The sequence below is a fragment of the Maniola jurtina genome, chromosome Z (assembly GCF_905333055.1).
Source record: "Maniola jurtina chromosome Z, ilManJurt1.1, whole genome shotgun sequence".
Taxonomy (NCBI): domain Eukaryota; kingdom Metazoa; phylum Arthropoda; class Insecta; order Lepidoptera; family Nymphalidae; genus Maniola; species Maniola jurtina.
This window is the reverse complement of record NC_060058.1, coordinates 440,357-467,100: the sequence shown is the minus strand read 5'-3', so window position 1 is coordinate 467,100 and position 26,744 is coordinate 440,357. Positions and strand designations below refer to the sequence as shown.

The following is a 26,744-nucleotide window of genomic DNA, read 5'->3' as shown; positions in this document are numbered from 1 at the left end:
TCTAGCGTAAGGTCGAAGCTTGTGTTGGACTTACGCATTGGTGGCGGCGTGGCCATGGACACCACAGAGGCGGCCATCGCGGCGCGTTTCTTGTTGCGTATGGCTGGCGGCATTGGCCCCATGTTGGTTCCAACGTTGGCATCCTTGCTGCTACCCGCCAAGCCGCTCACTCTGCCGGATAAAGCACAAATATAATAAATCTGGACTGGACCGATGACCTGAGGAAGGAGAAGTGTATTTGGTGGAGCGCTCTTGAAAAGATCTATGTCCCAATGGTGGACGCTTATACACTAGTGGATTGGATTGGATTGGATAATGATATCTATCTATTCTTTCTATGTGGACTATGATACTTTCTGTTTGTATTTTTTATTTTAGTTTTTTTTGGGTGAGTAAAGGATATTTATTTATTTTTTCATAATGATAATTTTATTGCATTTTACAATAATAATTCTATTCAAATACAAACTACTCATACTATTAATTATAACATACCCGCCAGCAATTTCATCCGCGTGGATTTCGTTTTAAGAATAACGTAGGAAGTTTTTTATTTTCCGGGATAAAAAGTAGCCCATGCCAATTCGCCCTGGACGGATAGTGACGAAAACTGTTACAATGATTGCTTACAAAGCTTTCTACTTGTACCTAAATAATTATCGAAATAGCTTACAAATCTATACCAATTTTCGTCATAACCGGTTAAAGACAGTGAAAACGTAACAGATATAAACACAGACGCTTTTGCATTTATGATATGTATTAGTATGGATTATTTTAAATAACAATAGATAAAACACTCCCGTCGCAAAATGTATATTAAAATATTACTACTATTCAGAATAAAATTACGCTTATTGCAATACCAAAAGACAATATTTATATATATACAAATTAAATACTACCATGCAGAATAAATATACACCTTACTAAATTAAAAAGAAAAGAAAGGGAGAGGAAGACCTAAAGGATACATCTAGGTATATTATATATATATATATATATATATATATATATATATATATATATATAGAACAGGTTTGTAACTGATTGACTGACAAACAACGCACAGCAATGGACTTTGGTTTAAATAAATATAAATAAATTAATAGAATTATATTAATAGTAGAATTATATTAATAGTAGTTATTATATTAATAGTAGAATTGAATATATTTTTATTCAAGTAAACTTTTACAAGTGCTGATTTTTAATTTTGAACCTTGCATTCTGAAGACTAACATAGGCTACTAATTACTAGTCATAAAAGTTAGAGTCACCACGGAATTTTAAAAATCTTATGTATGGCCGCAGATTAAAAATGAGTATGATGTCAATTCCTATGAAAAACCCGGCCAAGTGCGAGTCGGACTCGCGCACCGAGGGTTCCGTACTCGGGTATTTTTTGACATTTTGCTCGATAAATCAAAAACTATTATGCATAAAAATATATAAAAATCTGTTTTAGAATGTACAGGTAAAGCCCTTTTATAAGATACCCCACTTGGTATTGTTATTTTACTTTGAAAATTTAAACACATTTTTAATTATTTTTCAATAATCTAACCACAAATTCACGGTTTTCGGATTTATTCCTTTACTTGTGCCATAAGACCTACCTACCTGTCAAATTTCATGATTCTAGGTCAACGGGAAGCACCCTATATGTTTTCTTGACAGACACGACGGACGCACGGACGGACAGACAGACAGCAAAGTGATCCCATAAGGGTTCCGTTTTTCCTTTTCAGATACGGAACCCTAAAAATCGCGCACGCGCTCACTGAGCCATGCAGTTTAAAACTATACGCACCACCACAAATGTCTTTTACGAGAAACCAAATTATAGGACGCAGTTGACAGCCGCGACTTATAGGTATTTGAATAGTACATAGTACATATGCAGAGATACATACTGAACTGTGCAGTAGGTCTGATGGAAGCAAGTCGAAGTGATATGTTACAAATACCTGTGCACACAGCAGTTGCGGCTTGCGGACGCGTCTCATAATTTGTTTCACGCTTTAGTCATTCTTTTTCATTTCAAAATCAAGATTTAAAAATGTGAGCCCAGATAAACATTTTAAAAATATCATAATAATTATGATACTTTAACCGAATAGAATCAAAAATGATATAGCACCAGCATATACATTCACAGTAAAAGTCATAAATACACTTTTAAATAAATGAAAATAAACATTTATGATTCTATTCTAAGTTTTGTTTATTGTTTTTAGGTTAAGTATGTAAGTTGTAGTAATGTAGGAAATGTTGCATGTTGAGAAGTAACAGTTTTAATTATTACTAAGAACGCCAGCGCACACAAGCCACATTGATTAGCATACTAACAAATACATATAATAGAATGGACATTAGTATAGATTTAGAAACTATGTAAATACTATTAATGAATAAATAGGCTTAATAAATAGTAAATATAAATAAATAAGAACGCCAGCTCACTAAAAAACTGATTAAAGTTGGATGTGTGTGGGTGGGTGTGTTTGTGGGTGGGTGTGTGTAGGGGGGGGGGGATAAGGTACGGATGAACGTGTGCGTGTGCGCGCGTCCGTGGATGTGTTTGTGGATGGGTGGGTGCACGCGTGTTTGGATGTGTGTGGGTGGGTGGGTATGGGTGTGGATGTGCATATGCGTGTGTGCGAGTGCGCGTGTGTTCATGTGTGTGACCCTGGTATGAAATAAATTTATTATTTATTTACTGAAACTCTGTCAAGAATGAAGATGATACTTGCCCAGGTTTGCTGGCGTCCTGCATCTCGTAGGCGACGTTCAGGCCGCCCCAAGCGCTGCGCCCGCCCACGCCGTGCGGCGAGTGACTCGGCTCCATCGCCGTCTGCAACAACAAATACTATGTATTTTAAATTCGGTAGAATTATGACGTTTCTTAATGTTACCAGAGATAAATTATTTCCCATACAAAAATGATGTGATCATTTATGTAACGGGGTCTATTTCAAAAACTAAACTAGTTAAGAATGTGAAATTTCGGTATATTACGTACCATGTACTGTATTTAAATAACAAATACCGAAAACAACGATTTATAAAGTAGTTTATAAACCTGCGTTATCCCGCACCGGGTTCGTGCGGGTGTGTGTTCCCCACCCCGATTGCCATTTCGCGAACTTTAGTTTCATTGACATAGTCGAGTGATCGAGTCGAGTAATTTTATCTTTTAATTTTGAATAGTGCTAAAACGTGGACACTGACAAATGGTCTAACTAAGATCCGAAATGGGTCGATTCACAAGAGAATCAAGGTCACTGATATAGCACAAGCTATTAGCAAGCCGTAGCAGTAGACAGGCCATACCTCTCGCAAGGGCGACGGCCGTTGGAGCCGGAAAGTCCTTGAGTGGAGACCACGTATAAGCAAAAATAGTGTGGGATGCCCTCCAGCACAATTGACGGACGATAAAAAGAGGCTGGCGGGAAGTGGCTGGATGAGGCAGGCTGAGGACCGAGTATAATGGCGCTCATTAGGAAAGGCCTATGTCCAACAGTGGACATCCACAGGCTAATCTAAATATATAAAAGGAAAGCTAACTAACTGATCTGTCAACGCTCAAACTACTGGACGGATTAGGCTGGAATTTGGTATGCAGATAACGATTATGACGTAGACATCCGCTAACAAAGGATTTTAGAAAATTCCCCCTAAGGGGTTAACATAGGAGTTTCGAAGTCCACGCGGACGAAGTCGCGGGCGTAAGCTAATGATGATTAAGATGAGATAAATACAGAATGACTGACATCTTACCTCCAGAATCCATACTGAAATAACATCATCATGTCAATAATTCATACAGATATCCACACCATAACTTGCGAAATACCGTCAATTAAACTCAAGGTTCAAACCCTATAGTTTCGCGAACCCATCCAATCGCACGTGTGTACTATGAGCCGATTGAATAAAACTATATAAATAGACTTTAGATTCAGGCAAATTGAAATTAAACTAATATCAGTACTGTAACGAAAAAATTAACAAATCGACAGGGAAAATTAATAATTTAAGCATGTTTATCCTCACTAAAATATAATAACAATATTACAATTTACCACTGAATATCAACAACTAATTCACATGCTAAGTAATTATTATGATCCACGTGGATTTAATAAATAAATAAAAAACTAGTGAAAATTCTTTAATTTTTCGGGATGAAAAGTAACCCATATCACTCTAAAGGACTTTAACTATATCCAAGCAAAAAACAAGTCGATCCGTTGCTCCGTTGCGGTATTATCGAAAGAACTGACCAACAGACACACTTTCGTGTTTTAATATTAGCAGTATTGTAGTCCGAGTAGCGTTGTTTGTATTTAACAGAAAGCAACACGTGCAAGTTTAGCACATGAACACATGCTGAACGAAAATACGCGCATGCGAGAACCTAACCGAGTCGGAACTTTAAACCAAGTGCTTGAGATCGCGAACGAAACGAACGACAGTTAAGCTGCGTTGACACGGTACGACGATGCTCCGACCGAGTATACTCGGATAGCAACTAGCAACCCAAGTGCACTCGGACGATGTCGTCCGATCATAGTTAGCTCGGACCGCGCTCTATTTTTACGAGTCCACTAGGATCATTATCCATATTATAAATGCAAAGTGTGTTCTGTTGTTTTTTTTTTTTTGCCTGGGTATAGTAAAGACCTGAAGTACTTTTTATCTCGGACAATCAATGAATTCCCACGGGATTTGTTTTACGTGAATGAACTTACGGGCTTAAGCTAGTCTGTTTATAAAAATACAATGAATTGAAATGGAAATCGCTCCAAAAGGTAGGTAATGAAATAAATCCAGTTACGCTTCCAAATTCGTCTTTTTTACCGTAATTTTCTTTTTTCGTGCGATTCTACGTACCGACAAATCTATGTGATATGATCTGACATCTTTAGATCTCAAAAATGAACAGCAAAATGAACAGAGAGATAGAAATAATCTCGGTATGCGTAAATCACTATCCGTGTATGCTCCTATATAGTTAATTCGTACCAGTACGCTCGGTTCGAGCGTCCTCGTACCGTGTCAACGCAGCTTTACGCTGTTGATAACATAGACTAAACAAAAAAGTTAGATGGAAAAATATTCGAACACGTGCGGACAAACTGATAAAAATAAGCTGACTATACAACCTAAACGCTGGGGTAGAGTTTTCAAAACCGTGAGCAGTAAGCACTATTGAAACATTTGATAAGGATAGCACAGACTAAAGGAAAAATAAGATATGTCTACCTAATATATTATGTAACTGTATATTCATAAATCTGGCATCTCAAATTTAGAATCATTAATTATGGTCTATTTATTGTGCCCGTTTTTCACATTTTTTTATTTTTCAATCAAAATAAAAAACAGTAGAGTAATTAAAAAGAAAAAATATGTATTCGTTGCTGGTGATTCAAGTTGAACAAATACAAAATTTACGAAGTGATATCATCCACTATCAATACATTAAAACGCAAAATAAACGAAAAGTTATACAGTACGTTAAAATTGATACATGCTCAGAGCCAAGAAAAGAACCATATTATTTTATCACGTATACTTTTCAATAATTTATTTGCAACTCAATTAATATTCAAGGATCTATCATATTCCTATAAGTGCTTGATACAAACACAACAGGCTTCACTCTTACCAAATGTCCGATCACTTTACGTCTATCTTTAGTCTGCGGTTGATAATAATTGTAATTGCGACTCACCATTTTATAATATCTCTATAGTAAATCCAAGGGATTCACGCACTAGAGCTCATCACGATAGGGGTCTGTTTGCCGTGCACTAGAGTATAATAATATAATACAAGATTCTGTTGTCAATATGTTAAAAAGACTAGCCCCCTTGCGACAGATGTTGCTGAAACCGGCACAGTAGGCCGACTGCGAGCCGAATAGCTTTAAAGTGTAAAGTTTCTGTTTAGCATAGCATCTGAATGGAAGATTACAAATGGCGCGCGCGCATCAGGTAGCTAGGGGGTTGGGTCGAGACTCGAGACAGGGGTGCAACTCGCAGGTAAATCGCAATGTTTGGCTTTGCCTGGCGCTCTTTACACTATAGATAACGATTCTCGGAAAGTCAAATGAGATGCAATGAGATGTACAAGGTTTTTATTGTTCCAGTGCCCTTTGTTTTTCATAGGAATTTTAAAAAGTATAAATACCTATAATGTATGAGTGAACAATGCTATTTTTGAGGTATTACGCCTACTATATTACGCAATGGAACTCGGCAGCGAAAGACCTTTGTGCGAAAGGCGTACGAATGCGTGGGTGTACTAAGGGCGCAAGAGAATTAAGGATTAATGGATTGTTCTTATTAATTACTAGCTTAAGCCCCGACTTCGTCTGCGTGGACTACAGAAATTTCAAACCCCTATTAGATATACCCACTTAGGGGTTGAATTTTCAAAAATCCGTTCTTATTAACTTCCTTCTCTTTTAATATATAAATATCTAAATATACGTATAGACAAGCTTTTAACCACGACTTGGTTCGTGTCATTCAAATAAATATATAAATCTGATTAAAAATTACAGGTTGAGATGGCAACCGTGGTGGGGACGCCCCGCACACCCGCGCTAACTCTCTGCGGGTGACGTGGCGGATATGCGGGGCGCCCCCCGACTCATACCCTGATTGCCATCTCAACCTGTCGCATATTATAGTAGTAATTATTAAACAGTAGGCACTTCATCACAAGTATGAATGAAACGTATGCCGAGTGGTATTTTAAGAATTTCGAGGTTCGTACCATTTGCAACGCAGTTCGCATAAGTGTTCGGGTTTGGTGTCTACATGTGTGATATACATTATACTAGGATCCACAAGCTTTTCGCTATGATCCGTCTAAATAAACAGACAAATCTTTGGTTGCCTGAAAGAGATCGCTAGGTAGCGAATGGTACCTAGTGTGTAAGCTTTTATCACCATAGGAAGTGGTTTGTAACCTTAGCTTATGCTTCGTAATCTTGCTGTAATCCTAATATTTATGTCTGACACGACACTTTACACTTTACTAACAGCCCGCTCCGGTTTCGCGCGGGTGTTATACGTACTTAGATAATAAATGTGGTGTCAGCTTAGGGGTCAGTGTGGTTATTTTGTTATACAGCGTGTAACCAGAACGCTAGCAAAACCTTAGCGTTATTATTATAGTACTATTTGCCATTGCTAACTAATGCCAATAACCATTTGCCACTTGTAGTTTTAGTGATTTAGTATTTTTCAAATCCTCATATAGCGTGCAAAACTCGGTCAATGTCCCACCCATGACGCGGCATTGACTTCGAGTGACCTATTTAGGAACGTTCGTTGACCACTAGCGTCTGTCAGATGTTTTATTTGCAATATATTGTGACCTTTTAAAAAATACAGTACTTTTTAAATTTTTTTCATAGTTTTTTATGGCATCTTATCAGTGATCTTCAGTACTATCACTTGTCTTCATTTTTGCTAGCGTTCTGGTCACACCCTGTATTTCAAAAGAATAAGACAGCATTTCCGGTAAAAGCTCTCCAGTTGGCTTGATTTCTCCAGACTTTATTGATGAACACCGCATTAAAAGCCGTGGGATAGTTTAAAGCGAGATTTAGATCTAAGCGTACAGAGGGACAGACGGCGGAAAGCGACTTTGTTATTCTCTCGATCTTAGGCTGCATCATCACTTACCACCAGGTGAAATTGCAGTAAGTGATAGATTAACGCACAGTTTATGTTAATAAAAAAATGTCACAAGGGCCTTAGTATATCCAGCATTTTGTGAAATGTAACCTTTTATTGTGAGATAGGCTTGCGCTTGACGACAATTAAGAAACAGCAATGATGCGGTCTAGGTTAGAGCGTGTCTAGAAGATGCCTATTCATTCTTGCCTTGAAGATATTCAAGTTATACTTGGCAGGAGGCTCAGACGCCGCAAGGGCATTGCCTAATCGCGAATGAAGAGCTTTGAGGTACTGAAAAATAAAACCCTCTTAGCGAAAGACCTTCTATTTTACGCTAAACTCACCTGTTTGTGTGGCTGGTGGAAAATATGAGGCGAGGGCATCTCAGAAGGCAGCGGAATCTGAGGAAACACCATTGGCATATATCTATGTAGCTTATGTAGGTATTAAGGCCGGGCCACATTACAGCGGCGCTTCGCGTCAAAATATTCTCCGTGTCGCGATGCACCGCTCTAGTACGACATCCACCATACGAAATGATTGGAATAATATGCTGAAGCTTTGTGCAGAGCTGCGCAGCGCTGCTGTAATGCGGTCCGACCTTAAGCACATATGTATTACTCAATTTTACAGGTACAGAAGGCTCACTCCACAAATACGTTCAAACAAATACGAGTCATGATACGACGAAATAGAGTGTATTTCAGCTCGGACAGCGCTGCGGCCGAAATTCAATAAACGTCTCCCTTTCTACCGTGAACACTTTTATTTCTTATCTCTCTGTTCATTACAGACTAGCGACCCGCCCCGGCTTCGCACGGGTGGACATTTATTTTTTCTATTTTCCGGGATAAAATATAGCCTATACGGATTCGGAAGAATCCCTCTAAGTAATGGTAAAAGAAATTTTGAAATCGGTCAAGTAGTTTTTGAGCCTATTCAATACAAACATACAAAAATACAAAGGTTTCCTCTTTATAATATTAGTATAGAAGTATAGATAAGTGCCGTGGAGGGGAGCACCGCTGTATGTATATATGCCGAGCCCTGACCAAGTGATATTAGGTGTTACCATTATGCTACTTAAATGCCAAAACTATGTGTAATACGTAAAAAATGACTTCTCACGCGCCATATTAACTTTGTGTCAAAATATATCATGTCAAAAGTACGATTTTAATCCTTATTTTGAAGGTGAACCTTTGACATGACATGACAGTTCTATAATGGCGCGAGAGAAGTCATTTTATACGGACTATAACTAATGTTACAACTATCTTACAATACGCGCAATCTTACTTAGCTGAACAATGGACGCGTGCTAAGAGTGACTGAGAAAGCAAAAGCGTCAATACAGATGCAGCTATTGGAATTTCTGTCCATCTCATCTCGTGGGCCATTTACACATGCTCTCGTGCTTCCTACTCTCCCTTGAACTATAAGACGTTCACAGGAGACATCGTCGCGATATGTGACCACAGAAAGTGAGAATGCAAGCCTACACAGTAGAGTATAGTGCCCGACAAACAACTTCAATCTGAAGAGCATAGGAGAAAGTTATGGCGAATCCAGAAAGCGAAAGTCGACGTATCAACCAATCGCATGCACCCGCACTGACTGATCTACCAATGGCGTGCACGCGCCATTGGCCAGCCATCGGGTCATTGCTCAAGTTGTTTGCCGGGTACTGTATAAACGCTGCTTGATGCTGAGTTCTTCGAGAGTGGACTTGTTTGGTCCGAAATTCGAAGAATATTGAGAGTATCTTGAAGATACTCTCAAAATTTTTTTGGCCGAGTAAACTTGCGCAAATTGTAATGAGTAGTCAAAAATGTACTAAACGGTACATACTTATTCTAGCATTATTCGTTTTCCATAGTCAATTATCTATTTTAAAGATCTTAGTGCATCCAAAGATGAGATAGATTGAGCATTTTACTCAAATTATGAAAAATACTGGACTGAACCTTCTTCACCCTCAACCTGTAATAATTTTAAATCCATCTTTCGTTGATGCATGCAGCTACATTCCTTATAAATAATTTGTTAGTTTTCTATATTTCAAATTACGATATATTTACAAGCATTGTCGCGCGTATTTCAACTACGCGCGTTAATCGTCTGCAGTAGGTTGGTGACTCAAAATGGTTAACGCCCACTGAGATTTTTGCCTCTATCATGTGTATGGGACTATGTGACAGAGAGAGCGCTATACTAACTTCTTTCCGCAGATAGGGAATAGAGAATTCTTGGTTGCATCCAGTTTACGCACAATCTTCAAAGCGAGTGCACGTATGTAATATGTGTCAAGGGCAATGGAACAGCAAAACACGCTCTTTCTGGACGCGACGTACGCGTGAAACGATTCGCGACGAATTGGCCTCTTCCGTATGCTTAGTATGTTTTGCATCTCACCAACCTTGAAAGAATTCGATCCTTGAAACACAATATCGCCAGAGTAAAATGAACCTAAAGTTCACCGATTCAAAGTCAAAATTCAGTACCACCGACTTTAATTTGTAATGTTTCCGCTTGGAACGCTAGTTACATGTACGGACGAACTTGAGCTTTAAAACAATGAAGTTAAAGCCCATTTTATTTTAACGCTGCAGTGTTTCGACTGTCGATTTCTATCGATGATGGTGAGATGTATAATCTTCTACTAATCCTACAGGAAAAGGTCTATAGTAGTATGATGAAGCTACATGCACACGAAAAGCGGAATATACACACATAAATAATAATTAGTGCAACACTACCACTTTTATAAATAGCATCGGCATAATTCGCAACCTAACGCCGACTAGAACCGAATGTACACCAATGAAATACAGGCCTTATTGCTTGACCTTAAGATTTTAAACAAAAGTACAACAGAGACTCGTGCTAACTCGCGCGTACAAAACATGGCGCGTAGGAAACAACCAATACCGGACGGACGCGCGCTACGATTGGCTGAGAAATTTTCGCGCCATTCAAAAATAAGATTTCTGCGCAGGTACAACGACGTAACTTATAAAAGTGGTAGTACTGTAATAATGTAATATACAGTCCGACAAGGCTCTTTTGGCGCTTGAAAAGGGGCGTTGTTGTAGCTTTATGCTGACACAGAGAACTATCAACAAGTGCACTTGTCAAGATGACGGCTTTAGTTCCGATTTTGGGCACGCGCCAAAAGAGCCTTGTCGGACTGTATGCGCGGTTATGAACCTGCGAGCACGCGATGGCGGTAGCGGGAGCGGGGGCGAGCGCGGGCGGCGGGGCGGACGCGGACAGGTTGAGCCCGTGGCCGGCGGGCGGCAGCGGCACCGACACGAGCAGCGAGGCCGGCCCGTCGCGCTCCTTGCCCTTGCACGGGACATACGCCGTTAATACCCATACCCACATACTGGGTGTAACCAGAACGCCACCAAAACTTAGCGAAATTATTATTCTACCTAAATACAATCCAATGCCAATAAACATTTGCCTTATCTTGTAGTTTTAGTAATATAGCAAATTCGCAATGTATAGCGTGCAAAACTCGGGGCAATGTCTCACCTGCGACGCGGCATTGACTTCGAGTGACCTATTTACGGAACGTTCGTTGATCTCTAGCCTCAATCAGATCAGAGAATCAGATTTTATTTGCAATAGATTGTGAAGTTTTAAAAATATATGTATATATTTTTTTTTCGTGATTTTTTTGTAGTATTTTATCAGTAATCATCAGTACTATCACCTGTCTTCGTTTTTGCTGGCGCTCTGGTTACATCCTGTATAATGCATCCGAACTGACTATACCAATCAAATCCCGCCATCTTGTTACATCTTGCAAAGACGCGGATGCAAGTTAAACAACCGCGTCAGTAAAAACATATATTTTAATTTTTAAAATATATTTTTCCATTTCCCTTTTTAACTGATTTGTTATTCTAATTGTATGTTCTGGAATCGTTATTAAAAAAATCATACTAAAAAGATTTTCGCTTTTTTTACTACTATATTATACGAAAACAATATATGGAAGCTTTATTAGTATTTTTTGAAACTATTGCATAAAAGCAAAATCAAAACACGATTGTGAGTTTCATAGTAACACAAAAGTGTTTTAATATCTAGGTTCAAGTCTATAGCGCACACATTGACTTTGCCTAGACTTAAGTTTCAGTTAAATCGAGAAAGATTTATGCCAGCGGTATAACGCTGTCTCGTTTTAACAGTGTCTTAAGCCTGAGCAAAGTCAATGTGCGCTCTAAGATCTCAGCCCCAGAGTTATGTGCAGTTTCGTACACTTTTTTATCTAAACTCATATTTTAAAATCCAATCCTTAAAATCTTGATAACATTTGTCTTGGTCGTTAGTTTCTTGTTATCGTCATCATAGTGCGTCCTTTTCACTTCTATACAATTGCGCAAGAGAGAGCGTTCGATATTAGCTCGATTTCATGAACAAGGTATAGCATAAAACTTTTGACCAACAAAAACACTAATGACTTATGACATAATAATATCTTGTAGCGCCAAATTCCACCAGCCCATCGCGCACTGACAGCCATACATTGTCAGTCACTTTAAAATCTATACTCTATCTATACTTATAAATAAAATTGAAGTGTCTGTCTGTAATTTCGAAATAACTACCTCATATGATTATTTCAAGTGCACCATAACAGAATTACCCGTTTTTAAAATTTTTGTCTGTCTGTCTATTTGTTTAAACAGGCTAATCTTCGGAATGGCTGAACCTATTTTGACGGGAATTTCACAGACAAGTAGAGGATTAACCAGGGCGTAACCAAGGTGGAACATAGGCTCTTTTATTAACCGACTTACAAAATGGAGGAGTATTGTTTTTCTACCTATGTACACCGATATATCCGATATTTCTGAACCAATTTGCGTATTATTTTTTTAATCGATAGAGGAACTTTGCGACATTGTTCCATAAAAACAACCAACCTAGTTAGTGCAACCTAGTTAAAATAATATAAATCTATTTTCTAGCGCATGCTGTATAGTAAAATTGTGTTTGTATGAGTACTGTGAACATACCAGCACTTGTTAACAGGGCTCTCTCCGTCACTTACTCCATACAATCGTAGCCCTAATTTCATTTGAATATTAAGCAACCAAAGTCCATGACATTTTGCAGACATATTCTAGAAACTAATATTTGTGCCTGTGGTGTTTTAGATTTTTCTAAAAATATGTAGTTTTAAAATTACATACAGGGGCTCAAAGATTGTGTGTGAATTTTTAAGACCGCGTAGCTTAGAAACCGAATATTTTAACGGAAATCTGGAAAACCACAGGCATTAGTGCCCGGAACATTTCTATAAAATTCCATTGAGTATGATTGGTTAGTATTCCAATGAGAGACGAACTACGTTTGTATGGAGCGAGTGACGGAGAGACCCCTCTTAAACCCTATACGGCCAAAAATAAATAAATTGAATCCTTCTGCAGCAGTGTAATTTGTATAACTAAGAAGTATTGTTTTGGTTAAGAAACAACTCCAACATTTTTTTACACATCAGAGATAGTATGGCAATAAAATATATCACTATGCATTCTTTTTCAATTCATAATCAGGATTGTTACTGATAAGACCGCCTTTGAACTCTAATGTTCGTCTACTCTTTTGTATGTCTTTCTCTCTGTGTGTGTGTGTGCAATAAAGTATTCAAACAAACAAACAGGATTTTAAAATAATATGAAGGTAGATAAAATATATAAAAAGCGTCACAGAAGCTTCTATATTAACATGCTTTATTGCGTACTAAGCATCGCTATAAAGCATGATACGAAGCCACGCGTTCAAATACCAATCAAAAATCGAAATAGCAGCGTAAATCATCTCTCTCTTTCACAATATACCTATGTATAGTGTGTGAATGAGATGGCAAGTTAAGAAGTATTTTCACGGTCTCCTTAATTTAAGCGCACAATCAGTTGTCTTTTAGGGTTCCGTATCCAAAGGGCAAAAACTGAGCCCTATGGTCATTCTGCTGTCTGTCTGTCTGTCCGCGTGTCACTAGCTCGTAGACTAAATGAGTTACAAACCTGAAATTTCGGTATTTGGTGTAGAAGCTTAACCCAAAACCAAATATTGAACGAATAAAAATTCTATTTAATTATTTTTCAGAGGAGCTTCCATACATGAAAAAGGAGCAGAAAAAAACCTTAGCATATGGGGTATCATTGTTTAGAACTCATTAAGTAGAGGACTATTTTTTTTTTTACCTTAAAAATAAAGAAATAGGGGCCGGTCAAAGTTGTTAGGTAATAGACCATTTTTGTGGTGGTGGTTATCTCAAAAACTAAACTGGTTAGGAATATAAAATATTGGTATATTATGTACCATAGACTGTATTTCAACAACAAATACTGAAAACCAACGATTTATAAAATAGTTTGTAAGTTGTGACCAAAACAAGCGAACATTTTTTGGGGTTTTCTTTCATGGTTTACTGTGATGGTCTAATTCGGAAAGAAATATTACATACACCCAAAATATGTTCATAATTATGCACGGAACCTTAAAAGAGCGAGGCCCGACTCGCACTTGACCGATTTTTTTGAACTTGCTATCTGTTAACGAACATACATAATGTATTATATCAACTGACCTGAGGCTGCGACGGCGAGCGAATGTTCGAGACTTGGCTGAGGCCGCTTGGGCCCGGCATAGGGCTCGGTAGATGCCTGTAAGGTGAACAGATGCACTTCTTTCGTTTTACGTTGAAATTCATTCTGTTATATTGCTTTGTTCTTTTTTCTTATTATTCAATTTACTTATTAGTAAGTGGGGTTTATTCGCTGAAAACAAACATAGTTTGACTTTCATTTGAATACTAACCAATCAAACTCAATAAAATTTTGTAGATATATTCTGGGAACTAATATCTATAATACGCGACAGGTTGAGATGGAAATCGGGGCATGAGGCGGAGGAATCCACGCGTCACCCACAGCGAGATAGCGCGGGAGCCGTGCGGGTGTGCGGGGTGTTCTCACCCCGCTTGCCATCTTAACCTGTCGCGCACTATTTATCTGTGGGGCATTTCACGTCAAGCGGACAATAATATACTATAAGTCCTGAACTATTAGACATCACGTTACAATTTTTTTTTGGTGAAGAATAAGTACATGTAAGCTTTAATTCACGGTAAAAAAAAAATATTTTTATTATGGCCAAGTTACTCAAATATCGATTTGAAATGTTCACTTCCGGTTTACTATACGTTAAAAAATTTAAATTTAGAATTCGATAAAAAAAATAAAAATTTCAACTTTTTAACTATAATAAACAATGCTTTTTAGTTTTTTTTACAAATGAATTGTTACAAATAATAAGCATCCAAAAATAACGGACTTCATTCGTAGTAAATTTTTAAAAGCTCACAACTCAGCAATAAAGCGTCATGCGAAAAAAACATTGTGTGTATATATCCTCGTCTACTAGAAGTATAACTGACCAGAGTATAAACATAAATTCACGACCTCACTTTTTTTTGGTTGTCCGCTTGACGTGAAATGCCCCCTGTACTTTTCCAGATTCCCGTTAAAATACGCAGTTTGAAAGTTACACAGTCAGTACAGAATTTACATGCAAAACTTTAAAACCACGTAAGTTTAAAACTAGTTATTTCTTTGCAAATCTGGCAAACCACACACATAGATATTAGTTTCTAGAATGTGTCTACAAAATTATTTCCAGTTTATTTTGCTAGTATTCAAATGAGAAAAAACTTTTCCTGTATTCGCCATTTTTTATGGCAATTAAAAATAAGTGTATTATTTTTATCTAAATGTTTACTGCTAAAAACACTGTCACAGTTGTTTACGGATACTCGGGCAATTTCTCAATAAGTTGACATGTAGTTAACAGAAATTGTAAAGGCGTGTTTTCACTGATCAACCATGTAGAACAACTTGATTAGTTTCAAGAAGTCTTTGTACGACACGTGTATATGTTTCGATTTAATCGCACTTGAAATCTAAATATGGTATCAAAAGGAGTTTTATCAGCTGGAATTAAAATTATTTTTGAGATATTGATACAAGAAATTATGCAAACTCTAAAAGAAAACTATCGCTCTATCTTGTTTTTATAAATTTCCACTTTAGCTATATATACTTATAATAAAACTGTAACTGGACGATTTCTGTACAATTAATAATAAACATAATGTAATGTGTATTTTATATTTAATGTACATGTAATTTTGAAAATTTTAATTTGAGAAAACATTATTATCGACAAAGACAAATTCGTTTTGGAATTTTCGTCTGTCTGTCTGTCTGTGTGTACGCGCATCACACGAAAACCACTGAATGGATTTTAACGAAATTTGGTAAATGTGTGTCGAAATAAATTTTATCGATAAAAAATCCCGATGGGACAGAAATCCAACACGTCCGGAGAGAGATCAGGCGTAGGACTGACAGCTTTACGTGCTCGCCGCGGCACGGGGATGACACACCGTCAACTTCAAGTTGGCGCTGAAAATTTCTTAACGAAAAACCCATATCAAAATATTTTTTGGCCGACCAGGGAATCGAATATAGGACCTCGTCATCCTCAAGCTACCCATTAGACCAATGAGACGCCGAATATATTATCAGTTAAACGACCCAGCCGTTCTACCCAAGTCGACCAGTGAAGACGCAGGTTTAGCTCGAAACAGGAGTCTTATTGAAAACCTCGTCAAGTTCTTGAAAACCGAGATCTTAGTCAGCGTATTACTCTGAAGTACACATGCGATACTTGTTCCCACGGAAACATTAGTAGCTTTAAAATAACAATAGCTTTAGTTAGGGTTCTAAACATATCAACAATATCAAGAAATGAAATCTAGCTTTTTGAGTAATAAGAAAAAAATCTCGGTACCACAGACTAATAACTATTTGGTTAACATAAAAACTTAAGTTATAGCTCTTTTATTCACTAAACTACATAGTTTATGCCCGCGATTTCGTCCGCGTATACACTACAAATTTCGAACTCCTCTTGTAGCCCTTTAGGAGTTAAAATTTGAAAAATCCTTCAATAGCAGATATCTACCGTCATAAATAGCTATATGCATGCCTTTCAGCCCGACCCGTCTTCCGAACGATCCGAACATCAATATATGAAGCTATTCACACTTGTCTGAAACTGATATCAAAATGTTGTGCCACTGGAACATCCAAGCCCGACTACCGACAAATGGGAACAGGCTGTAAGGGGGTAAGGTGAGATAGTCTGACCTCGGGCTGGGCTGCGACGCGGGGCTGTGAGCGGGCGGCGGCGGCGGCAGCGGTGGCGCCGGGCTGACGCTGGAGAAGTGTGCTGTAGCGCCTTCTGTACCATCCGTCTTAGCCTGCGGACCAACGTAGCACATGTACAGGGTGCTAGACAATGTCTGTAACGTCTCAGCAAGCTGAGGTTAGGAGCGATGTACCAAAAAACTAATGAGCCTCATATAGCGCGATACCCATGGGATATATGAGAACTTAAAGAATTTGTTTAAACTCCAATGTGACAACCCTGTAAACAGCTGATCGCGGAAATGAACTCTTAAAAACTTCTGTGAACTCAAAGGGGTCTCTTATAGGGACTCTCTCACCACGATATTCAGCGGCTCGCTGTGACTCGTCCGTCCTAGGTGGATTTCCAACGCTGCGCCATTCTTGCACCTTGGGACTCCAAGGTTTATTAATTTTTTTAACTATGTGCCCTATACATAGCTACTTCAGTTTCAAAATGTCGGTTACTCTGGTTCTCCTACGGATCATAACTTCTGATTTAATCCCATAAGGAAACTCCAAGCATTAAAAGAGTTGCCACAGGATTTTCAACCTTAATCCCTGCAGATAAAGTCGCAAGAAACCTAATAAATGTTATAATCTCACCTTTTTGATGATCTTCTCTTCCACGTTGGTGTCAAGAATCCCATGGCTGGACGATTGGTCCCAAGACGTGCTGCTATTCTGTGCGTTGCTCTCCACCGACTGCGTCAAGAAATACCAACTTTAAGATATTGTTATATTGTGTGGGCTTATTGCCCATAGGTAGATGCTTTTGACGATTCAAAAGAACTTGTAAAAGTCTAATTGAATAAAAATATTTTGAATTTTGAATTATGAGTGAGGGAGAGGTGCGAAACATAGACGACTATTTTCTTTTTTAATTTACAGACTAGCGCTTGGCTGTAATCAGCCTTCCTAGCAATTTGCAACCATAGAGCTATGTCGGTTACTCTGGTTCTTCTTCGGATCTCATCATTTCTGATTTGACCATGTAGAGAAACTCCAATGCCCGCTGAATGACTGTAAGCTTTCTTATCAGGCACATTCTTAGCAACTATGTCTCGAAGCCATAGCTATGTCACATATCTAACTCGGCTAGGCGTAGTTCAGGATGCTTTGAGATGTTTTCTTGGCCAATATTCCTCCGAGCTTGAAAACCGGTCTTCAATAATAAGGAATAGAATACGGAATGCTCTTCCGGCTTCCGTTTTTCCCGCTAGCTATAATATTGATGACCTGCGGGTGATGGACACGGGCGGTCCGCCATCCACAGTGTAGTCCTCGGGTTGGTTGGCGTGCTGTGTTTCCGGCATGCCTCTAACGGTGTTTGGGGGCACGTAGTGTCCCAGTGGTGGATCTGCTGCGGCGGACATCCGCTGGCGAAGTAACGAGGTGTTGCCGGTCCCTTGTGCTCCCGTCATCAGCGATTGAACTTCGTGAGGTTTTTAATCGGTAGGAGTCCGGCATAACCACTGTGCTCCCCCGTGACCAGTGGTATCCACGACAGATTTTCCTTATGAAAACAAAGGGTAGTTTCAACTGACCGTGGCGGGTGGAGTGGTGGCCACGTACTCCGCCGCCTGCATGGCCATGTTGCTGGCGGCGACCGCCTTCCTCTTCTTGGTCTGCTTGCTGTCCATCGCCTCCGCGTTGGTTATCACCGACTCCTGGTACAGCGACTTCGCCGTCACTGTCTGTACTACCGACGTACTCGTTGAAGTGCTGTAACAAATTATTATCATTAAAGCTTATACTTTGTCCCCGTTGACTACATAAATTTCAAACCTTTTTTAATAGTCCCTATTTTTAACCTCCTTGGGGTTGAATTTTCAAAAAATCCTTTTTTAGTTTATGTCTACCTCATAATAGCTATCTGCATGCGAAATTTCAATCTGATCCGTCCAGTAGTTTAAGCTGTGCGTTGATAATAATCAGTTAAACACGTGTCATCTCACTAGAAATTTGCCATCTCGACCTGTCGCGAACAGCTAGTGTTAATTTTTCATAAAGTTTGGTTCAAAGAAAAGAAAAGCAGCATATGTCCGTTTCTGGGATACAAGCTGATCCCAGAAACGGACATATGCTGCTTTTTATCGGAGAAAATCAAAAAGGGTCTTCACACAAGGGTCAAGAAATACTCACGTTTGCAGCAAAGGTGCGGGCGCCAGGGAAGCCACGGCCGAAGCGACGGAGCTAATAACGCCACCCGTTTCTTGCTTGGTGGCTTGGGTCGGTGACGAGGGCGGCAGCGGTATCTTCGAAGTCGGCGTCTCCCTGCCGCCTGGTGCTGTGGAAATGAACTGATATGCACCAAACAGATCTATCTGTTTCAATGAATTATAGCGCATCAAGCTTATGGTTCTTTGTAACTAGCCAGACCAGACCATACGAGCCTGGTCTGATGGGTGCCTGTGGCCTTTGATAGCTTTTTTTAATACAAACAGCGAACAAACGAGCAGGCGGGTCACCTAATATTAAGTGATTACCACCACCCATGAACATTTGCAGTACCAACAGCCGATGCGTTGCGGGTCTTTCAGGAGTTTATTGGTCCACCCATTAAATAACCCCATGTTGTAATCTAATAGGAACACCGCAGAAAGGAGTTCAACCCACAGTTCGCATGTGCGTGAAAAAAAAAAAGGATCTGGCACAATGGGTGTTCGAAGTACACCAGGCACCCAGGTGATAAGGGTGAAATTTTACTAGTGCTTTTGAATCGTCAAATTATTTTACCACTGGTTCGGAATGCCGTTCCTACCGAGAAGAACCAGCAAGATACTCGGCATTACCTTTGGGTGTGGGTCCTGGGCCGGCGTTGTCAGCGCAGTGCTGGGGCGACGGCGCGGGCGTGTTGGACTTGCTGCCTCCGTCGCCCGCACCAGAACCGCGACGCGACGGCGACGGCTTCTTTTTATCTGTACCAGAATTTCCAATGTTATAGGTACATCGATATATCCACACTAATATTATTAATACGAAAGCGTGTCTGTCTGTCTGTCTGCTAGCTTTTCACGGCCAAACAAATTAACCGATTTTGATGGAATTTGATACAGAGTTAGTTTACATCCGGGGAAGGACATAGGCTACTGTTTATCGCACGCACTCGCTCCCAGTTGGGCTGCAGACTCTTACGTTGAAATCTTTTTGCTTTGCTTAGATCTAAGTTTCGGTTAAAACGAGACAGATTTATGCCTGCGGAAAACGCTGTCTCGTTTTAACAGTGTCTTATCTCTGAGCAAAGTCAAATCGCTCTATAGATCTTAGCCTTAGGGCTTAGATTTATAGAGACATACTTTGTCTTTGCAAGACTTAAGTTTCAGTTAAAATGAGGCATACTTATGTGGCAATATAAGGCTGTCTCGTTTTAACAGTATCAGAGATTAGAATGAGTTTATGACATGACTACAAAAAGGACAACACACTGACTACATTATATAACTACATACTACAAAATACATACATAACAACAAAACAAATTATATAAGCTAATTACAGTGCAACTACTATGCACATATCATGAATAACTCATACAAGATTTCACGCTGTAGTTTTTTAAAAATAAACACAGCGAGCAAACGAACAGGCGGGTCACCTGATTATAAGTGATTACCGCCGCCCATGAACATTTACAGCACTAGAGGAACGCCAACGCGTTAACAACTTTTCAGAAATTTGTTGATCCACCCCTTGAACAACCCCATGTAGTAATCTAGTGGGATCTTTGTATGCCCCTATCCGGGACGTGTTGCGTCAATGCATTCAATTACTTAGCTAATTACAACTACAACACATAACTAGCTATAGGCCAACCGTTTAACTGAGACTTTAGTTTTAAGGTGGTTATCTGAATATATAAAAGAAAAAGGTGACTGACTGACTGACCTATCAACGCAAAAACTACTGGGCGAATCAGGGCAGTCATATGAGTATCTGTACAAGATATGAAATAAGTGCTTCAAATGCAGCCCGAAAAATAAGAGCCAATACGCTTGTTGCTCAAATTTTTTGACTTATTAGATGTTAAGTTTTATTTTAGAATAAATATTTTGCTGTCATTTGAAAAATTCTATTACTAATATAATCTAATAATTGAATACTTTTTTTTTACTGTCAATGACAAGAAATATAAATATTTTGCAATCGTTATTAAAATTTGTGTTCATGATATGATAAGATTATGATAAAAAATAAAACCGGTAGGCCTATAGTACGAACACTACGAACACACAACACATATGCGTATCTAAACTACTATTGTAAGGAGGGGAACACGAACTTTTGTCGGCCGCTTTTTGTTTGCGACTCCCAGCCGTCTCTGTTACGTCGTGACAGGTCTCTGTCCGAAACGGTAGGTTTCTTGTTAACTATACATCTCATACTACCAATAAGACCACAGTTACACCTGTAAGTTTTATTCAGGTAAGTAGCTTACATGATTGACTTAGGAAAAATTTACTGATGTAAACACTCTTATAACTGTCATTTATTTTCGTAGTTTCTTTTTCAATTAATTACGTAAGCTACTTAATCGTAAAACTTACGCGTAAGCTACTTACGTGAGTAAAACTTACACGTAAGCTTTTCTGTGAGTACAACTTACACGTAAGCTACTTACGTAAGTAAAACAGACGTAAGCTACTTACGAGAGTAAAACGAACACGTAAGCTACTTGCGTGAATGAAACTTACATGTAAGCTACTTACATGAGTGGAACTTACACGTAAGCTTTTTGAGAGTAAAACTTATACGTCAGCTACTTACGTGAGTAAAACTAAGACGTAAGCTTTTTGAAAGTAAAACCTACACGTTAGCTACATACGTGAGTAAAACTAAGACGTAAGCTTTTTGAAAGTGAAACTTACACGTCAGCTACTTACGTGAGTAAAACTTAGACGTAAGCTAATTACGTGAGTGAAACTTACAAGTAAGCTTTTTGTAAGTGAAACTTACACGCAAGCTACTTACGTGAGTAAAACTTACAAGTAAGCTTTTTTGTGGGTAAAACTTACTCGTAAACTACTTACGTAAGTAAAACTTACATGTAGGTTACTTACGAGAGTAAAACGAACACGTAAGCTACTTATGTGAGTGAAACTTACAAGTAAGATATTTACGTGAGTAAAATCGACATGTAAGCTACTTACGTGAGTAAAACTTACACGCAAGCTTTTATGAGTAAAACTTACACGAAAGCTTTTTGTAAGTAAAAATTACACGTAAGCTACTTACGTGAGTAAAAATTACACGTCAGCTACTTACGTGAGTAAAACTTACAGGTGTAATCGCGGCCTAACAATATCTAAAGAAATGTACCACTGTCTTCTTGAAGTCTAGTTTCCTTCTTGGCGGTTACGTGAAGTGCGCTCATTTCTGCGCAATGACTAATTCTAGGTGGCAAGGAGAGTGGGGGTTCTAAACTAAACTAGAAAAATTACATTACGATAGAATCGCAGCAAATTAAAAAAAAGTGTATCCCCGTGAACGCCTAACTTATTTTTTTATATTTTGATTGCAATTACGTAAGCCGTTTGCTGACCATAAATCTATGTATTAATCTTAGGGATTAGATCAGATTAGATTCACAACGTTTAACACATTTCTAATGTTACCCGTTGCCAGTATACATTTGACAACTACATACTGCGTTGTGTAATCTGTTAAACGATAGTTATATCACATTACTCACACATAAACTGTAAAGACTGTAAGTGAAATGCGAACGATCTGTAACTATGTTCACTCAACCGCCAAGAAGATTTACGCGGGATATATATTTGACACAAAAAGGACAAAATAGCAAAAGAAGCTACACTACGTTCACTTTAACTTATCACTTGCCGTCATGTTGGCAACATTGCACTTTACACAATAATAACCCGTAAATCGTCTAGAATAAGGAATAAAAACCCTGACAAAGCACTGGTGCCAACATGACGCCAAAGGACAAGTTATAGTGAAACGGTCTGTATAGCATGTTAAAATAATTAAGAAGAATGAGATTAAGTGTTAAGGTCTAAAGGTCAATCTACACTAGAATTTTATCAACATGATATATTTTAAGTTTTTAGTATTGACTATGTAGACTACTAGGCTGTATCAATTGAATTAAGCTTATACAAAATTTATATTACATTAATACAAATGCGTATGGCAGCTTTAATGGTTGAAAGTTGTACTTATTCACCTTGATATTTACACTAAGTATATTTAAAACAACAAAGTGGCAATAGAAACTTTATATAAATAAATAATTTGATTCGAAAACTTTAATGCACTATATTTTTTTGAAGTGATTATCGCATTTTTTAAATTTTAGCATTAAATGGCTAAAACATACTTATCATAACATTTTCTTAGTTGATGACGTAAGTTTTCTTTTTTGTAATCTATCATTTGTGTTTTGTGGTGCAAATATATACATACATAACTTACTATATTATGTGGCGATTGAAATACCTGCCCTAAGACAATTTAATTTTAAAAAACTTTTATAAAATGTGTAACATACCCATAGGCTGAGTTGTATTATTTGGAGTCTTCGCCGAATTCGGGGTATTTTTGCCCGATGCCGCCCCTCCGGTATGCGAGGCCTTTCTACTGGGCTGAAATACAACTTAAAATTACTATTTCATACACAAAATAAACATAAAATAAAAACAATTTTTAAAATTATTACAATCATAATATCAATATATCATTGCAATTTGTGAATATTTTTAATATTTATAAACTTAAGTAAGTAATTTCATAAAGATATTTCGGCAGCAACTAGTTCAACGGAAAGAAGATTATATCGAACTTACTAAATACGCATGTTTGTCGGCGGCTTATTTCTTTTTCAATATGAATCACAATATTTCACTTATGTGTGACAATTTGAAACTAAGCCGGCGACACGACATTTCCTAACCCTAAAAAATATTAATCAAACAAAATACTAACGCTATTTATTAGTAATATAAATCAGGACATAAATATCAATGAATCCCTACACCAAAATACTAGTACTATTGAGTCTATTTTCACGTCACGATTCTATATATTATATTATAAGTGTCTTTACACATGACGACTTTTTCAGGCACACAAGTTTCATGAACGCGCGACATAAGCGCGGCAAACTGGATCTATGAACGTAAACAATACTCTTAGCACGAGTACGCACATCTCATCAACGATGATAGATTTCGAAAACTATAACATCAAAGTAAAATGGTGTAATTAAATTAAAAACAAATTATATGTATTACTTTATTTTCGATTTTTGGCAAATGTTTACTTCTGTTTTATAACATTTTAGCTTTTGGTTTATAGTTCAATAGCAACACGTCTATTATAGTATTAGTGCTTCTGTACACACTTTTAAAACACAGAGTTTTGGTCCATTTGATTCGGATGTCAAAATGAAGAATTTTTTTTTACTTCACGAAAACTATGAAAGATTTCGAGATGTGCAAACTCATGTTAGTGGTACAGCGCGTGAACAGTCGCCGTGTGCTAAGGCTCAGTGTCGTAAGTATACGCGCATAGTGGGAGCGGCGCGGGTAGCGGGAGCGGGTGGCGGGGGAGGGTGCGGATTGGGCGGAAAACGCAGATTTCTACTCGCGAACACAGTACTTCATGGGCCTCTCAGCGTTAACGCGCGTTGTACGTCTAAATTTCCTAAACCAGTCATCATATAGATGGATTACAAAAAAGAAGAATTTTATTATAATCAAGGTTGTTCAAAAAATACCATTGGAAACTCCACACAATTCTTTTATTTCTTCCAAAATTAACCACTTGTCGATTGGAATGATTTGGATCACAAGAGTTCCCAAATGGCGGCCGTTCCAACACGGCACTTAAAATCTTCTATCGAAAAAATTCAACCGCACGATGCGAGCGGGAAGCGCAAAACGTGTTCCCGCCCGCTCGTTCCGCACACCCGCTCCGCTGTCACAATGTCAGGCAAAAGGGACTAGTATGTCATGACAGCCGCATGCGGTTTCCGCCGCCCGCGCCGCTCCCACTGTGTCCGTGTACTGAGGCCCGTGTGACGTACCCCTTTAGCTTTAGCCGTGTGAGTAGGAGTCACGCCGCCGGCGGCCGGGGACGCCTCGCCCTCCCGCTCGCTCGAGTCACTCGACTGGCTGTCGTGCGACACTGGCTTGTACGGCGGGATAGTCTTCACGTTACCGCCCTTCTTCTGCACAATGACGAATTGCTTTTGACGACTTCGCTGACGCAACGGTGCGCGCTGCCCTCATTGTAAGGTTTCGGAACCGACACCCATAATATGGCCTTTTCATTTCATTTTATATTCTTACAAACTCCAGAGCATTATCAAAAAAGATAGCCAGAAATTAAATTTATCAGTTCCAACATGTAAAACCGGTTCCGGAACCGATCAAGGACTTCAGTATAAGCAAGAGATCTATTAAACCGCCCCGGTACAGATTATTGCGCGTCCATCTTAGACTTATCATGTCATCGCATGCGCTGACACATGGTTGAATAGAAAACACTCCATTCTCAACTCCAGCTAAGGGGGCAAGCCTTAAACAATTTGTTTCCTGCCACCAATATAGGCAAGCATAAGATTCCGAACGTACAAGATGACCAAAATCAAATTTCCCGTGGTGTGTACAAATCCTAAAACGATCTACACTAGTGGCGTGCAGTCCATACAAATAAATAAAGAATGAACGAATTTCAGTTTATTTGAAATCAATATATCATAAAATTAATCAGTTAGAAATACACTGTTTCCGGTTATAGATAAATCAACGCCAAACTAGTTTCCGAAATACACAGTTGTGTCTCTCCCAAACTGCTAAACAAAAATTCTAGCTCTTTTGTGTAAAATTAGAAAGAAAATTATTGGAGCGAGAAAGATAAAAAATATAACTAATATACTTTGAAGAGCAAGATAATCTGAAGAGCGCTAGATACAAACCCTATAGAACTCTCCCGCAAAAAAAAAAAAACTTGGCCGGTTAATTGCCTCTTGCACGCCACTATTTTAGAAAACCATATTTTATAGAATTAGACGCAGGATATACAGGCTGTAACCAGAACTCTAGCAAAAACTTAGCTATAGTATTACACTACCTAAACACAACCCAATGCCAATGACCTTAATAAATAAATTGCCTTATTTTGTAGTTATAGTGAGTTAGTATTTTACAAACCGGAATGTATATCGTGCAAAATTTGAGTCAATGCTCCACCTACGGCCCGTCATTGACTCCGAGTGGCTTACTTACGCAACGTTCGTTGACCTCTAGCGTCAGTCAGATGTTGTATTTGCAATATATTCTGAACTTTATTAAAAGCAGGATTTTTTTAATTTATTTTTTTCGCGGTTTTCTGTGGTATCTTATCAGTAATCATCAGTACTATCACTTGTCATCGTTTTTCTAGAATTCTGGTTACACCCTGTATAATCCAAGTTACCACTCACAGTAAAAATATACGTTCGTGAATTAACCCCTGAAAATTTGATTTTGATTTGATCTGTCTTCAAAGCGACATTACCTACTAAAGTTAACTTTATACTAATATATTAAATTACACCCATAATGTAAAATTGAGCTGCGTCGATACATAGGATGGGGACACAGGATGGCTTGTTTGAAGGGTCGATTCACATTTTATCCAGATAAGACATTATAACCAACCTATTGTACTACATTCTAGTCTCAATAAAGAACCAAACATTTATAGTTTTTTTGTCTCTCTCGTCTGGCTTTACACTGATTAGCCAATGTCAAGTTTGTAG

General features: G+C 38.4%; 1 protein-coding gene across 8 annotated transcripts in view; it reads right to left on the bottom strand.

Moving 5' to 3' along the window:
* The window catches only part of LOC123880021 (protein AF-10-like), a 43,822-nt gene that overhangs the window by 5,754 nt on the left and 11,324 nt on the right, over positions 1–26,744 (bottom strand). For 5 of the 8 annotated variants that reach the window (XM_045927893.1, XM_045927892.1, XM_045927894.1 and 2 more), the window contains exons 7-19: positions 25,026–25,169; positions 23,490–23,583; positions 21,258–21,317; positions 19,771–19,896; positions 19,121–19,265; positions 18,523–18,700; positions 17,582–17,680; positions 16,937–17,049; positions 14,314–14,389; positions 10,914–11,051; positions 8,048–8,104; positions 2,757–2,857; positions 35–171 (exon numbers count right to left, since the gene is read on the bottom strand). In XM_045927893.1, the coding sequence (XP_045783849.1) occupies positions 35–171; positions 2,757–2,857; positions 8,048–8,104; positions 10,914–11,051; positions 14,314–14,389; positions 16,937–17,049; positions 17,582–17,680; positions 18,523–18,700; positions 19,121–19,265; positions 19,771–19,896; positions 21,258–21,317; positions 23,490–23,583; positions 25,026–25,169 (1,468 nt within the window). The remainder of the gene's footprint in view (positions 1–34; positions 172–2,756; positions 2,858–8,047; positions 8,105–10,913; positions 11,052–14,313; positions 14,390–16,936; positions 17,050–17,581; positions 17,681–18,522; positions 18,701–19,120; positions 19,266–19,770; positions 19,897–21,257; positions 21,318–23,489; positions 23,584–25,025; positions 25,170–26,744) is intronic. The other 3 variants (XM_045927895.1, XM_045927898.1, XM_045927899.1) reach the window with 3 other exon arrangements.